This window comes from Globicephala melas, chromosome 1, assembly GCF_963455315.2.
Source record: "Globicephala melas chromosome 1, mGloMel1.2, whole genome shotgun sequence".
NCBI lineage: Eukaryota > Metazoa > Chordata > Mammalia > Artiodactyla > Delphinidae > Globicephala > Globicephala melas.
The window spans coordinates 165,265,172-165,280,153 of NC_083314.1; the positions used below are offsets into that span (position 1 = coordinate 165,265,172).

The window sequence follows — 14,982 nt, forward strand, 5'->3', positions numbered from 1 at the left end:
GGGGCTGGGTCTCAGTTTCCGCACGTGGGAAGAGGGCGCCCTCCCAGGCCTTCTGAACGACGTTAGCGGGGGACTCGAGCCCCCGGATCCTCCGAGTCACCGGGCGCGCACACAGCGCTTACCTGCGAGCCTCAGACTTGAGTCGCTGCCTCCTTCCAGCCGTGGGGCCTGGCCGGGCCCCGGCCAGACTGTCCCTGGGGCTCCAGGAGGGCGGGGCCAGGGCAGCGCTAGGCGGGGCCGGGCCAGGGGGCGGGGCCGGGGGCCGGGATTCCTAGGAGACCGCGGCAGTGCCGCGAGCCGCGGCGCGTGGACTCGGACCCGGACCCAGCCGGGTGCGGAGGCGGCAGGTGAGCAAAACTAGGAGCCTGGGGTTCGTCCCCCACTTTCCCCAACTTTTTGTTTAGCCTCTCCCTGCAGATGGGCGCTGAGTGGGGGGTCGGGAGCCCGGTTCCCCCTTTCCCCGGAGTGTGGACGCGCGGGCAGGCGGGACCCCGGAGTGTCCGGGATCCAGCCCCGAGCAACTTCCCGAGACATGGGACCTTCGGACTGTGTCTCCAAATTTCTGCCTCTCAGGGGTCCCCAGCGTCGACCCACGCCCTCCAGAGTCTCAGGGTCTCTGAGCATGTCCCCATCTCTCTGCAAGCCTCCGCTTCCCTTCCCGCCAGGACCCGCGGTGGCTCAGGGGTGACCTTTCCGGAGCTGGGGCCGGAGCGCCAGCTCTGGCCTGGGGCGGGGTGGTCATATCTCCAGTTTGGGGCTGGGGAAAGGGCTCCACACTCAGAGACCGGGGTGGGGAACGGGGCTCGCCTCCTCCCAGGATGCTCCCGGGTCTGAGCAGAGAAGTGACCAGCGTTGGGTCCTAGTAGAGCCCCCGTCCTGTGTGGCCTATGACCCTGGCAGGCCCCTCCGCCTCTCCGGGCCGCAGTTTCCCTCTGTGAACACCAGGCTTTGGACGCGGAAGACGCCGGGGCTCTATGCTAGGCCCTGGGCCTTCAGCGCTCCTGTCGGAGGCAGGGATGGGGTGTCCTGCTTTGAGCTTCGGGGGTGCGGATGGGGAGTGAGTAGGGTAACAAGGCCTCCTTCCTGGGGCCTCGACTATGGGTTCCAACGTTGCAGCTGTGGAGAAACCAGACTGGGGCAGTGAGGATGCACCACTGGACAGCGAGGTGCTAACCCTCCTCTCCTAAGGCCGGAGCGCCCCGGCCGGGGCACGGTTTCCTCCCACATCCTCCCTTCCGTGGGGGCCACACCACACGCAGTCCCGCGACTCCTGCCCGGCCCGGATTCACTCCTCAGGTCGCAGGCCAGGCCGCACCAGCAGCCGGGAGGGGCTTAAGCAGGGCGGCCCAGACCCTGCGGCAGCCAGAGGTGCAAGGGCGGTGCTGCTCCGGCCGGGACGCGGGCCACTGAGGCCTCGGGCGGTGGAGGCCGGAAAGGAGGCCAGGCGGCTGGAAAGGGGGATGTTTCATCCCGAGGAGCCCGAATTGGAAACGCTGCAACCTGGGGGAACAGCGTTGCCCGGGCTGACAGGAGAGACAGGAGGGGAGCTCACTTGGCAAGGCCCGGCGCCCGGCACCCGCAGCCCCCTGCTTCCTGCCCTGGCGTTAGCCCGGCCGCTGGAGGAGGGGGCGGCCTCTTCTTCGCGGAGTTTAAAGAAATCCTGGGCCAAATCTGCCACTTGTTTTGGTCAGAGCAGTCTTCTCGGAGTCTAGCTCAAGTCTCTCTTGCTGCATGCAGCTTCAGTGCTGACTGAGGAGGTCTGGAAGGAGGAGGCGGGCAGGAAGAGGCTGGAGGCCGCGACACCCACTCCTTCCTTCCCTGCGGTACTTGAAGCGCAGCAGAGGGGAGGTGGGGCCCGCGAGCGACCCCAGCGGACCCGGGCGGCTGAGTGCCCCCTCCCTCCTTTACTACGGTGCAGCCACCTGCGGGGGTGAGCTCGAGCTCGGGCGGCACTTACCCTGGAGACTCCGCTGCCGGGGGCCCCACACCTCCCGAGGCCCGGGACCCGCAAGCTGGCCAAGAGGGCGCAGGCGGCCGGAGCCCCGCAGCCAAGGATGCGCCAAGGAGCAGCCCGCGACCCCCTCCCTGGTCTCCGCCCGCGGGCCCGGCCAACTCTGGCTTCTGCCGCGCGTCCCTGGCTCGGAGCTCCGCTGCGGAAAACCCGAGCGGGGGCGGCTCCCCGCCTCGCAGCCCGGGAAAATCCGGGGGTGGCCGCCAGGGATCTCCAAGCGTCCTGGGCCAGGCAGCCCCATCTTCCCTCCCGGATGCGGGCCCCCGACCTGGCGCTCCGACCGTAGGCCCGTCGGTTCAGTCCCTGCCTCCCACCTTCTCTCCGCAGAGCGCCAAGACGACTGAGAGATGACGGCTGGGAGCCCCGGAGACTGCGGGGAGGTGCGGAGGAGCCCCGAGGGCCGCGTCTCCCGCCTGGGCCGCCGCCTGGGCCGCCGCCGGCGCCCGCGCTCCCCGCCCGAGCCCCTGCGGGTGCGGGCGCGGCTGCGGCTGCGATCGCCGTCGGGGGCGTTCGCGGCGCTGGGGGCGCTCGTGGTCCTGGTGGGCATGGGCATCGCAGTGGCCGGCTACTGGCCGCACCGCGCCGGGGTCCCGGGACCCCGGGCTGCAAACGCCAGCGCGCCCCCGCTGAGCGAGCTGCGGCGCGAGGGTCGGGGCGCCGGCCGGGCCCACGGCCCGCACGAGCGGCTGCGACTCCTTGGGCCCGTGGTCATGGGCGTAGGCCTGTTCGTGTTCATCTGTGCCAACACGCTGCTCTACGAGAACCGAGACTTGGAGACTCGACGGCTTCGTCAGGGGGTGCTGCGGGCTCAGGCGCTCCGACCCCCGGACGGCCCGGGCTGGGACTGCGCTCTCCTCCCCAGCCCCGGCCCCAGGACTCCCCGAGCCATAGGCTGCGTGGAGCCAGAAAGCTGGGACCTGTCCCCGTGTCGGGGTACCTCACCAGTCCCATCAGTGCGTAGTCTGCGTTCAGAGCCTGCTAATCCTCGCTTGGGGTTACCTGCCCTGCTCAACAGTTACCCGCTGAAGGGCCCAGGGCTGCACCCACCCTGGGGTCCACGGACCCAGACTGGCCATGTGATTATCACCGTGCAGCCCTCTGGTTCCTGCATTGAACATTCCAAGTCTCTGGATCTGGGCCTTGGGGAGCTCCTGCTTAGGGGCCCAGCAGCTCGGGACTGTGCTCACCGAAGCTGGCCACGGCTGGACCGCCTTAGTCTGGGGGGTTACGCCAAGTTGGGAGGAGGAGGGGACTTGGGGGCCCGGGTCTGAGGAGCAGGGGACAGCCTGCTATGAGGCTGCAGCATGGACCATGGTACCGGACTAGGATGGGAGTCCCAATGTCTAGTAGATGCTTCAGTCACATCCCAGACTGGGGACGGATGCTCTGGCCCCAGCAGCTGCTAAGGCATCCTGACTTGCATGTCAGCAGAGAAATGCCAACTGCACAAGGGTTCAAAAAGCCGGAGAGAATGTGTTTTAACGTGGAATCTGGAGACCAGCATGACTCAGCCTTAGGAATTCCTTCAGCCTCCAAAAGTGGCCTTAGCCCTGGACAGGTACCTGAGGGGGCTGGAGGTCCAGGCCAGGGTGACTGGGAGATGTATCTGGTGTCTTGGCAAACCCAAAGTGGTGGGCAAGGACCCTAAGACTTGGAAGGTAGGTTGTGATGTTACAGGCTGGGACAGGCTCCCTCCAAGGTGGCACTAGTGATAGGGTTTGCGCCTCTGGGAAGACGGGCAATGGGGTGGAGCTGAGATGTTCCACCGCCATCTGGGATGGAGACTGAGCCTTTAATTCCTACCACGTCAAGCCCTCCCCCCCTCAGCCATGCAGGGTATATCCCACGAGGGCTACACTACTGCCAATGCCTTCATACTGAGGGTCTGGCCCCTCCCTTAAAGAGGTCTGAGAAGCCCCCTTTCTCTCCTTTGTCGTGGCCTGTGCCACAACATTTCCCTCCAGTTGGCAAAAAGCATATGCCAGTTCCCAGAAATCCTTTTATATGTTGAAACTGCATTTTGGTCCATGTGGACACCTTTAGAAAATGGCTTGGATTTGGGTCTTCCTGTCGTACGTTTAATTTTTCCCGAGTTGCCGGTAAGAGAAGAGAACTTTAAAAGTTGATCAATCTTCACAGAGTCCCTTTTTTTTTTTTTAAGTTTATTGAAAAATGCAGTACAAGAAGAAGCAAGACCAAACAGTATCTAAACACTACCACCACTTCTCTAACTACAAAAGGCCAAAACGGCAGACCTAATTATTGCCTATTTAATCTAAGGATTTTGCCAATTTGATTCGGCTGGCATAGTTCCTATTTTGTCAAGAAATGTAAACAACTACTTGATATGATTCATAATTTTTCTTTTTTAATTTACAAAGCTCCTTCATTTTTGTCACCAAAATAAAACATTTGAGAGAGATCTGTAAAACCAACCAGCCTGGGGCTAAGATCCTGGACAGGTATCTCCCACGAGCCTTCCTTGGTGTTGGTCAGGCCATAGCCCTGGCTCCATTTCCCGAGGTGGAGTGTTGCTCCCTCACCCTCAGCTGCCCCGCAACACACGGTGGGGGGCTGGGGGCGGGCAGAGGCCCTGACAGGTCCCTGCAGCCAGGCTCTGTGGGCCCTCAGCGGATAAATTCAGGTCCTGCTTTGTGGGTGGGTTGGGTAGGTGGGTGGCAGAGACCTCACGTGGCTTGGAAGAAATCTTTGTTGCTGAAGTGAGATAAAAATAAAATTGCGGTGAGAGTTGTTCCTGTGCTGTGTCTGAGTCACTTTAGGAAAACTGCCAAGTTGTTGACACTGGAAATGAACTCTTCTCCCCTCTTCACCATTTCCACTTGGACAGTCTGTTTTTCTTCACACACACGCACACACACAGTGGCAGAAAGAAAAAAAAAGATCCAAACAATTGCCAAACCCCAAGTTCTGTAACCAGAGAGGGAGGAAAAGGAAAGAGGCTTGGAAGGACACCCCTCGTGTTGGCTTGTCCGAATCATGGCTTCTCAGCGCCAGAAGGGCACTGGAGATCTTCTGGTCCGACTTATAGACAAGGAAGCAGGGTGAAGTGAGTTGGTGACAGATTGAGGGGAAGTTCAGGCCCCTGATTTGTGGTCCTAGGCAGTGAAAGTGGCCACACTGACCTGGATGGCACAGAATACTCAGTGTGCCAGGTTCCTGACGTGCATGCTGTGCCCTCTTCCTTTCCCCATCTTCATTCCACAGGTTGCAGCTCTGCAAGCTCCGGCAGCTCTTCCAGCAGGACAGCTGGCCATTGGCAAGTGAGCTCACATCGCATGCCTATATGGTGTGAGCTGGATTTCCAACCTCACCACCGCTCTGGGCAACAAAGCTCGGGCTTGGGCACGGCCTGGAAAAGCCCCATCGCTCCAGACCATATGCCCCAGGCTGTCTGTCCCTGAGACAGGGCACTCTCCTTCCCCCCGAAGGCTGTCACATATCCCACCTGAGCTCTTCCTGTCCCTGCCCAGAGAGAGCTACCTGTTGGTTAGTAACAGTCTCAAGTAAGTACTAAGAGAAAAACGCACACTCGTGAAAACAGTTCAAACCAACTGAGTTTGTCTAAACAAAGGTCAGCCAGCAGAGACTCCGGAGACGTGCTGCGGGCTGGGAGCAGAGGCTGTAGACTTCTCTCCTGCTCGCCGCCCTGGAGCCCCCAGCCACTGCTGACTGGGACCCACTGTCCACCTCAGGAAGCTCACTTTCTGTCCTAGAATCAGGATTCTAAGAACTTGTAGGTAGATCTGTTTGTGGGAAGCAAGCTGGAAGATCAGAGAGGCCCTACTGAATAAAAATGTCCCCTAATCTTTACCAGGAATAGTGGGATTGGGGACATCAGTCCTCATTTTCAAAATCAAAAACAAAAAATTAAACCCAAACCCACCACAAACATCAAGCCACAAAACCTGACAGACCTCAGATGGCAAGTGGGGATGAGTGGAGCTGGTGTTTGTACCCCTTGTCAAGTGGGGTTTTGTGGGGAGCGTGGCCCCTAAAAGCCAATTCCCACGCTCCAGAAGGGTCTCTGCAGGCAGGGGCCGGTCTGGACCACGATCGCCTCCTCTCTCAGTCACATCCTCTCTCACCCCAGGATTAAAGAGAGAGGCTCAGGGATGTTCTCCTGGAAATACTTCTTAGCAGGATCCAACTGAGGTAAACTCCACCACTCCCCTGTGTGAAGTACACATTCCCAGAACTAGAAAACCTTTAAAAAAATCTCGTCAACTTTCTTTGTCCAAATCACCACTAAAAATGTGCGGTCAGTGCTTTTGGCCCAAAGTGCCTATTTTTCTGTGAGTTTTGGTCTCTCCTGAGATGGGAGGTGGGGGGAGCACTTAGCAGAGCCACTGCTTCTGATGAGGTAAAAGGGGAGGGAGAGCAGGAAGGTGAAGGCCACGGATATGTTCAAACATTCACAGTATCAGATATATCTGAAGCAACTTCTTATGTCTTTGATCTAAAGAAGCTCCAAAAAGAAAGAACAGGAGAGAGGAAGGAAAACAATACTACATTCTTCCAGAGGCCTCTGCCTCCCCACACCACCCTCAGCAAAGGGACAGGGACATCTTCCTGGGGTCTCTGGATCAGGGCAGCCGCCCTGCCTGACATTCTGATAAAGTTACATCACTGGCTCTGAGAAAGGGCTGGTTTATGAAGTTTCTGCTGCCATCTAAAGGGTATAAACTAGGGGAGGAGCAGGGAAGCCCCATTAAGCTGGCTTTGTCCCCCAGCACAGCTGACAGAGTCATTGGAGGATTTCCCGAAGAATGCTGGGGACCCTGCCCGTGTAAATGGGGAGAGGCTGGGCTGAAGGGGTTACAAACCACCCCATAAAAAAACAAAAGGCTCTTTAAAAACAGTCCAAAGAGTGAAAAGTTGAACAATTTCTGGTATCACAATATAGAAAAATGTATTCAAAAGGATCAGTGATATCTAGAAGACTTTCTTGGTATAAACTCCAAATAGAAAATGAAATTGCTTTTCTGGTGGTTTAGAATCAATCATTTTAAAAGTCTGAAGTCTGACTATTGCAGGTTACCTTCTTTATCATTCTGCTGGTTTTCTCTGGGACGGGAGATGGGCAGGGAGTCGGGGGAGGGGGGAGGGTAGGACAGTTCCTAGAGGAAAGAAAAAAGCAAAGTTTTAAAATCCCGCAAAGGAGACTGCTACCCAGTCCCAGTGCCAAGTTCTTGTGGCCACAAGTGACAGTCAGGGCCCGAGCGGTTTTACAGGGCCCCGTCCTACCTGGTGATTGATGGCTTCTTCACGTTATTTGTAAACTACTTGTAGGCATGACTTTGTCTGGAACCCTGGCTCCCAAAAAGCAGCTATCTTGCTTCCAACTCTCTAGTCTGGCCCCAGAGCTTCAGCCCTTTCTTTCCTATCCCCCAAACCCTCATTTCCAGACAGCTAGCGCTGCTTTTCTTGGTTTTGTTCTTCTCCTCTGGCCCTCCCAGGTCTAGGCTCAGAGAGACTTGTGACAGCAGAGAGTAGAGCAGCAGGGAGAAGTGGGGGGAGGTGAGGTGGAGAAGCTGGAGGATGCATGAAGATTCAAAAGGTGGGTGGGATTTACATCCACGCTTGGTGTATCTCTTCCACCCCATCACTGCCGGCACCGCTGAGGGCAGGAGGAGACCTAGCTGCTTTAGTTGGAGCCAGACACTTAATGACCTCCCACATCCTCCTCCTCAGCCTTCCTCTGCCTTCGGTTTATCAAGTCCCAGCGTGGACACCTCTGGGGGGATGGCTCCACTCCACAAGCACGGCCCATACCTGAGCTCACTCCTCAGAGATCTCGGTTTCCTGATGGACGACCACCTTGGTCACTGACATGTCTGGGTGCTGCTCCTTTGCCTCCTTGATGGCCTGTACGAGGACCTGAGAAAGACAGAAACAACGTCCATCAGGCAGAAAGCAGCCTGGCTGGTGAAAAAGGCAGGGGTCATAGGACACCATTTCTCTGGCAAGTTCAATCTTTCTGTCTGCAGAGCCAGAGCAGGATGTAGGCTAAGCCAAGCTGACGATGGCCGTACCCACCCTATCCTGCTTAGGGAGGCTCCTGGACTGAAAACACAGACACAGGGAAAGCTTAGAGCTGTCTCCAAGGAATCAGGGAGGGCCTTGAGGGCTGACAGCCTCGGTGGCTCTGGGAAGATTCACTCAAGAAAGGGAGTCTGAAGAACAAAGTGAAATCTGTGTTCAGCGTAGGGTAACCGGGAAGCTCAGGACAGGAGAGGAAACTAGCGAAGCATGCTACAAGAAGGAAGAGATGTCTCTGGCTAAAGTAGAGACAAGAAAGGAAGAAAGAGTGGGAGGGCCCATGACACGCCACATACTGGCCTAAGTACATTACTTATTATGATTTACTTGATCTTTACAACAACTCAATGAATTAAGGCAGGATCCTTAATTTCATATTTTAGACGTGGAAACCGAGGTTCAGTGGTTAAAGTGCTTAACGTTTCACAGCTAGTAAGTAACACAATGGGGATTTTCACTTAAGTCTATCAGACTTTCCTCTTTGCCACACTGTTTTTTAGTTTCAGAGGGAGGTGGAGGGGATGACGACCCTATTTTAGTATCTGGAGGAGTTCTGATCATTTTAGAAAAGCTGAAGGGAGCAGAGGGAAAGTCAAAGAAGAACAATGACACGACTACTCCCCTTGGGCTGCAAGTCGCTGAGCCTCAAGCTCAGAGCACCCCAAGGTGGAAGAGCCCAACACAGACTTTGGGGGATGGTGGCATGGGATTCTCAGTGACAGGCCTCCATCGAAAAGGACTCTAGCTAGATTTGACCAGCTGACTGTTAACCCTGGCTGTTAAGACTACTTCTAGGAGGGACGGGAAGAAGGGAGATCCCTCTTTTGGTCTCTTGACTCCATGAAAGCCGTTCTTGGCACCGCTACCTCTACAGGCCCCTGCTCATCCTCTCAGCTTGTTTGCTCAACCAGTCTGCTCACGCTTCAAGGCCCAGCCCAAGCCCTCTCTCTGGTTACTCTGGCCTACACCCCTCTCTCTCTGACAGCCTGCACCTTCTTAAAGTGCCCACTCCCCATCCAGAGTGCACCACATCTTATCCCTTCCACATGTCCCTCATGTCTCAGAGACTGAGGGACACTGGAGCACCTCTCTGAGCTATCAAGTATGCTTGTCCTTTTGTCCCAATAACCCTGAAAGAAAGCTATGATAATCTTTATTTTACAGAGGGCAAAACCACAGCTCAGAGAAGTAAAATAACTTGCTCAAGGACACACAACCAGTAAGTTGCAGAGTCAGGATTCAACCCAGGTCTGTCTCACTCCAAAGCCAAAACACCTTCCTATGCCATCTAGCACAGATGAAGCACGTGGCAGGGGCTCAGATCACATCAGGCCGCGTAGGTGAGTGCAGGCTGGTAACACAGCAGCATCCCTTGCGCTGGGCCAAACAGACTGCAAGGCCTCCCACTTGGGCTTTTTGCAGCCTTGTTGCTGGGACCCTCAGCCCGGTGTTCTCAGCTGTAAGTCTCAACCCTGCTACCAAGGGAACTGTCAGCACTGCCGCTCAGTCTATTTCTTCTTTTTAAGGCACTCAGCATATCAGCATAAAGGCCACAGAACTATTGCTCCAGCACTCCTGTCAATGATTCCAGAAGCATTTACATGCAGTCTCTTCCACCCCCGCTTCTCTGTAGCTTTACTGTTCTAACCTCACCCAGCAGAGAATTGGGAACATTAATCCTGACCTTATTATTTGCTAATTGCTCGAAGCACACAATTAGCACCTAATTAACATAAAAGCATAGAATTTTAGCACTCAGAGGGCCCAGAAATTAGCTAGATCAACCTACTCTCTTTTAGGAGAGAACAAAAAAAAAAATATATGGGAGGTAAAGTGATTTGCCCAGGGTCATACAACAAGTTAGTGATAGATCTAGGACAGAAATTAAGTTCCAGGTCTCCTGAGTTCCAGCCCCATGACACTGTGTCCCTTCTAGCTCGCCCCTCTGAGGGTAGAGACTACATGTTGGTTTGATATCATCTACTGTCTCCAGCACAGGTTTGGGTACATGATATCCACTGAACAGCAACAGCTCTATTTACTTGGAGCCCACCACATGCCCCACAATGTACATCTGTATCTCACTTGATTCTCACAACCTTGAAGGAAGATGCTATCTTATAGATGAGGAAACAGAGGCCTAGGGAGTTAGGGCTAGAATATGGTAAGAACTAGGATTTGAGTGTAAAGCCCATGTTCTTTGCATTACACTTCCCTGCTTCTCCAATCTATGGCCCCCATCCCACAGGCCTCAGTGATCCGACTCCCTTTGTCCTTCTTCTCGATTAAGAGCTAGCTAAGGAGCCCCCTTGGAGATAAAGCTGTTATCTTTTTTTTTTTTTTTTTTGGCGGTACGCGGGCCTTTCACTGTTGTGGCCTCTCCCGTTGCGGAGCACAGGCTCCGGACTCTCAGGCTCAGCGGCCATGGCTCACGGGCCCAGCCGCTCCGCGGCATGTGGGATCTTTCCGGACCGGGGCATGAACCCGTGTCCCCTGCATCGGCAGGCGGACACTCAACAACTGTGCCACCAGGGAAGCCCCGTAAGCTGTTATCTTTTGCAAGCCAGTTTCGGTGTCCATCAGTGATCCTTCCCCAGAACCTCTCCCATGCCCAGGATCTCAGCATTCCCACCTGATCATGGTCAATATCGGCATCTCCTGTGATCACAATTCGCTTTTCAATCCGGGTCTCTGAAATCCCACCTTTTACAGTCTGAAACAAAAGGGAGGTGACCATATGAGAAAGAAAGAAAGAAAAACCCAAACAGCAAAACAAAACAACAGCAAGAAATTAGTCTGAAAACTATACTCCAAATTTTAATCTGCTGCTGGGTACTGAATAGGGGAGCTTTCTCACACACTTGTTCAAAATCTTGGCTGGACCTGCTAAAATGAGCACACGCCTATTCCCTAGTATTGCTAAAACCTTTAATAAGCTAAACAGAAAGTCATAATTCTCTATTATTTATTTTTACCTTTTTCTTCCTCCCAAACACCAAAGAATTTCTGTGAGTAAACAAAACAGGTGTTCCTGTTTGCTCTTTTCCTATATATTTTGATTGTTTTCAAGAGGCAAACAAATCAGAAGACTATGAACAAAAAATGTCATGAAACTTGAAATTAGGCTCTTTATTTTAAGACATTTTCATATTACTGATGTCAAAAGGCCCTCAAATAATCCCCCCAGGGTAGGCAGGTTTCCCTACTTCACAGATGAGGAAACCATGGTCTAGACATATTAAGTAACTGACTTCCAGCCATCTGTGTGTGGATGATGGAGCTTGGTCAGCAATCTAGATTTCTTATTTACAAGAAAATGCTTTTTCATCTAGTGCTACCGCCAACATGGATTGTCTCTGATTTTCTGGGAGTAGTCCCAATTTTAGATACTTTGTCCCTCTTGCCCCCATAAACAATATTCTAATAATTTCAATATTTCAGCATCCAAACTACAGTTCCCATGGCCTTGATCCTGGACATGACATAAAAATTCTTCGTGAGACCCTGAGTTCTGCTATTTGGCTTGGAAAATATGGTTGCCTAATAATACCAACAACACCTGCCCTTATACGGACTTTTTTCTTAATAGATCTTTATTGGAGTATAATTGCTTCACAATACTGTGTTAGTTTCTGTTGTACAACAAAGTGAATTAGCCATATGCATACATATATGCCCATATCCCTCCCCCACTCCCTATCCCACCCCTCTAGGTCATCGCAAAGCACCGAGCTGATCTCCCTGTGCTATGCTGCTGCTTTCCACTAGCTAACTAGTTTACATTCGGTAGTGTATATATGTTGATGTTACTCTCACTTCACCCCAGCTTCCCCTCCCCCACCGCATCCTCAAGTCCATTCTCTATGTCTATGTCTTTATTCCTGCCCTGCCACTAGGTTCATCAGTACCATTTTTTTTTTTTAGATTCCATATATATGTGTTAGCATACAGTATTTGTCTTTCGCTTTCTGACTTACTTCACTCTGTATGACACACTCTAGGTCCATCCACCTCACTACAAATAACTCAGTTTCATTTCTTTTTATGGCTAACATTCCATTGTATATATGTGCCATATCTTCTTTATCCATTCATCTGTCGACGGACATTTAGGTTGGTTCCATGCTCTGGCTATTGTAAATAGTGCTTCAGTGAACACTGTGGCACATGTCTCTTTTTGGTTTTTTTGTTTATTTATTTATTTATGGCTGCATTGGGTCTTCGTTGCTGCGCGCAGTCTTTCTCTAGTTGCAGCCAGTGGGGCTACTCTTTGTTGAGGTGCGTGGGCTTCTCATTGCGGTGGCTTCTTTTGCTGTGGAGCACGGGCTCTAGGCACATGGGCTTCAGTAGTTGTGGCACATGGGTTCAGTAATTGTGGCTCAGGGACTCTAGAGCGCAGGCTTGGGCTTAGTTGCTCCGTGACATGTGGGATCTTCCCGGACCAGGGCTCGAACCCCTGTCCTCTGCATTGGCAGGCGGATTCTTAACCACTGCGCCACCAAGGAAGTCCCCGTGTCTCTTTTTGAATTATGGTTTTCTCAGGGTATATGCCCAGTAGTGGGATTGCTGGATCATAGGGTAGTTCTTTTTTTTAGTTTATTAAGGAACCTCCATACTGTTCTCCATAGTGGTTGTATCAATTTACATTCTGACCAACAGTGGAGGAGGGTTCCCTTTTCACCACACCCATTCCAGCATTTATTGTTTCTAGATTTTTTGATAATGGCCATTCTGACCAGTGTGAGGTAATACCTCATTGTAGTTTTGATTTGCATTTCTCTAATAGTAAGTGATGTTGAGCATCTTTTCATGTGCCTCTTGGCCATCTGTATGTCTTCTCTGGTGAAATGTCTATTTAGGTCTTCCACCTATTTTTTTAATTGAATTGTTTGGTTTTTTTTGTATTGAGCTCCATGAGCTGGTTGTATATTTTGGAGATTAATCCTTTGTCCATTGTTTCATTTGCAAATATTTTCTCCTATTTTGAGGGTTGTCTTTTTGTCTTGTTTATGGTTTCCTTTGCTGTGCAAAAGCTTTTAAGTTTACGTAGGTCCCATTTGTTTATTTTTGTTTTTATTTCCATTTCTCTAGGAGGTGGGTCAAAAAAGATCTTGCTGTGGTTTATGTCAAAGAGTGTTTTTCCTGTTCTCCTCTGAGTTTTATAGTGTCTGGTCTTACATTTAGGTCTTTAATCCATTTGGAGTTTGTTTGTTTGTTTGTTTTTTGAGTTTATTTTTGTGTATTGTATTAGGGAGTGTTCTAATTTCACTCTTTTACATGTAGCTATCCAGTTTTCCCAGCACCACTTATTGAAGAGACTGTCTTTTCTCTGTTGTATGTTCTTACCTCCTTTGTCAAAGATCAGGTGACCATATGTGCGTGGGTTTATCTCTGGGCTTTCTATCCTGTACCATTGATCTATATTTCTGTTTTTGTGCCAGTACCATACTGTCTTGATTACTATAGCTTTGTAGTTTAGTTTGACGTTGGGGAGCCTGATTCCTCCAGCTCTGTTTTTCTTTCTCAAGATTGCTTTGGCTATTTGGGGTCTTTGTGTCTCCATACGAACTGTAAAGTTTTTTGTTCTAATTTTGTGAAGAATGCCATTGGTAGTTTGACGGGGATTGCATTGAATCTGTAGATTGCTTTGGGTACTATAGTCATTTTCACAATATTGATTCTTCCAATCCAAGAACATGGTGTATTTCTCCATCTGTTTATGTCATCTTTGATTTCTTTTATCAGTGTTTTATAGTTTTCTGAGTACAAGTCTTTCGTCTCCTTAGGTAGGTTTATTCCTAGGCATTTTATTCATTTTGTTGCGATGGTAAATGGGATTGTTCCTTATTTTCCCTTGTTAGTGTATAGGAATGCCAGACATTTCTGATTTTTTTTTTACATCTTTATTGGAGTATAATTGCTTTACAATGATGTGTTAGTTTCTGCTTTATAACCAAGTGAATCAGTTATACATATACATATGTTCCCATATCTCTTCCCTCTTGCGTCTCCCTCCCTCCCACCCTCCCTATCTCCTGATTTTTTTTTTTTTTATGTTCCTGATCTTAGTAGAAATGCTTTCAGTTTTTCACCATTGAGTATGATGTTTGCTGTGGGTTTGTCATATATGGCCTTTATTATGTTGAGATAGTTTCCCTCTATGCCCATTTTCTGGAGAGTTTTTATCATAAATGGATGTTGAATTTTGTCAAAAGCTTTTTCTGCATCTATTGAGATGATCATATGGTTTTTATTCCTTAATTTGCTAATATGGTGTACCACACTGATTGATTTGCGTATACTGAAGAATTCCTGCATCCCTGGGATAAATCCCACTTGATGATGGTGTCTGATCCTTTCAATATGTTGTTGGATTCTGTTTGCTAGTATTTTGTTCAGGATTTTTGCATCTATGTTCATCAGTGATATTGGTCTGTAATTTTTTTTGTGATATCTTTTTCTGGTTTTGGTTTCAGGGTGGTGGTAGCCTCGTAGAATGAATTTGGGAGTGTTCCTTCCTCTGCAATATTTTTGGAGAGTTTGAGAAGGATCGGTGTTAGCTCTTCTCTAAATGTTTGATAGAATTCGGCTGTGAAGCCATCTGGTCCTGGACTTTCGTTTGTTGGAGGATTTTTAATTACAATTTCAATTTCATTACTTGTGATAGGTCTGTTTATATTTTCTAATTCTTCCTGGTTCAGTCTTGGAAAATTGTACCTTTCTAAGAATTTGTCCATTTCTTTGTGGTTGTCAATTTTATTGGCATATAGTTGTTTGTAGTAGTCTCTTATAATCCTTTGTATTTCTGTGGTGTCAGCTGTGATTTCTCCTTTTTTCATTTATTTTATTGATTTGCATCCTCTCCCTTTTTTTCTTGGTGAGTCTGGCTAAGGGTTTATCTATTTTGTTTA

At 50.8% G+C, this 14,982-nt stretch overlaps 2 protein-coding genes across 14 annotated transcripts in view; one reads left to right on the top strand and one right to left on the bottom strand.

The window, feature by feature from the left end:
* Nucleotides 1–263: 263 nt before the first annotated feature.
* On the top strand, nt 264–4,855 carry TMEM200B (transmembrane protein 200B). The gene is made up of 2 exons (XM_030872072.2): nt 264–347; nt 2,339–4,855. The coding sequence occupies exon 2, from the start codon at nt 2,359–2,361 to the stop codon at nt 3,280–3,282; it is 924 nt and encodes a 307-aa protein (XP_030727932.1). The 5' UTR covers nt 264–347; nt 2,339–2,358; the 3' UTR covers nt 3,283–4,855.
* Nucleotides 4,856–4,899: 44 nt separating this feature from the next.
* The window catches only part of EPB41 (erythrocyte membrane protein band 4.1), a 205,453-nt gene continuing 195,370 nt past the window's right edge, over nt 4,900–14,982 (bottom strand). For all 13 annotated transcript variants that reach the window (XM_070045642.1, XM_070045635.1, XM_070045634.1 and 10 more), the window contains 3 exons: nt 10,704–10,784; nt 7,805–7,909; nt 4,900–7,149 (listed from right to left, as the gene is read on the bottom strand). In XM_070045642.1, the coding sequence (XP_069901743.1) occupies nt 7,811–7,909; nt 10,704–10,784 (180 nt within the window). In that variant the 3' untranslated portion in view covers nt 4,900–7,149; nt 7,805–7,810. The remainder of the gene's footprint in view (nt 7,150–7,804; nt 7,910–10,703; nt 10,785–14,982) is intronic.

Coding starts and splice junctions, on each gene's coding strand:
- TMEM200B (XM_030872072.2), top strand. CDS start 2,359: ATGACGGCTGGGAGCCCCGGAGACTGCGGGGAGGTGCGGAGGAGCCCC.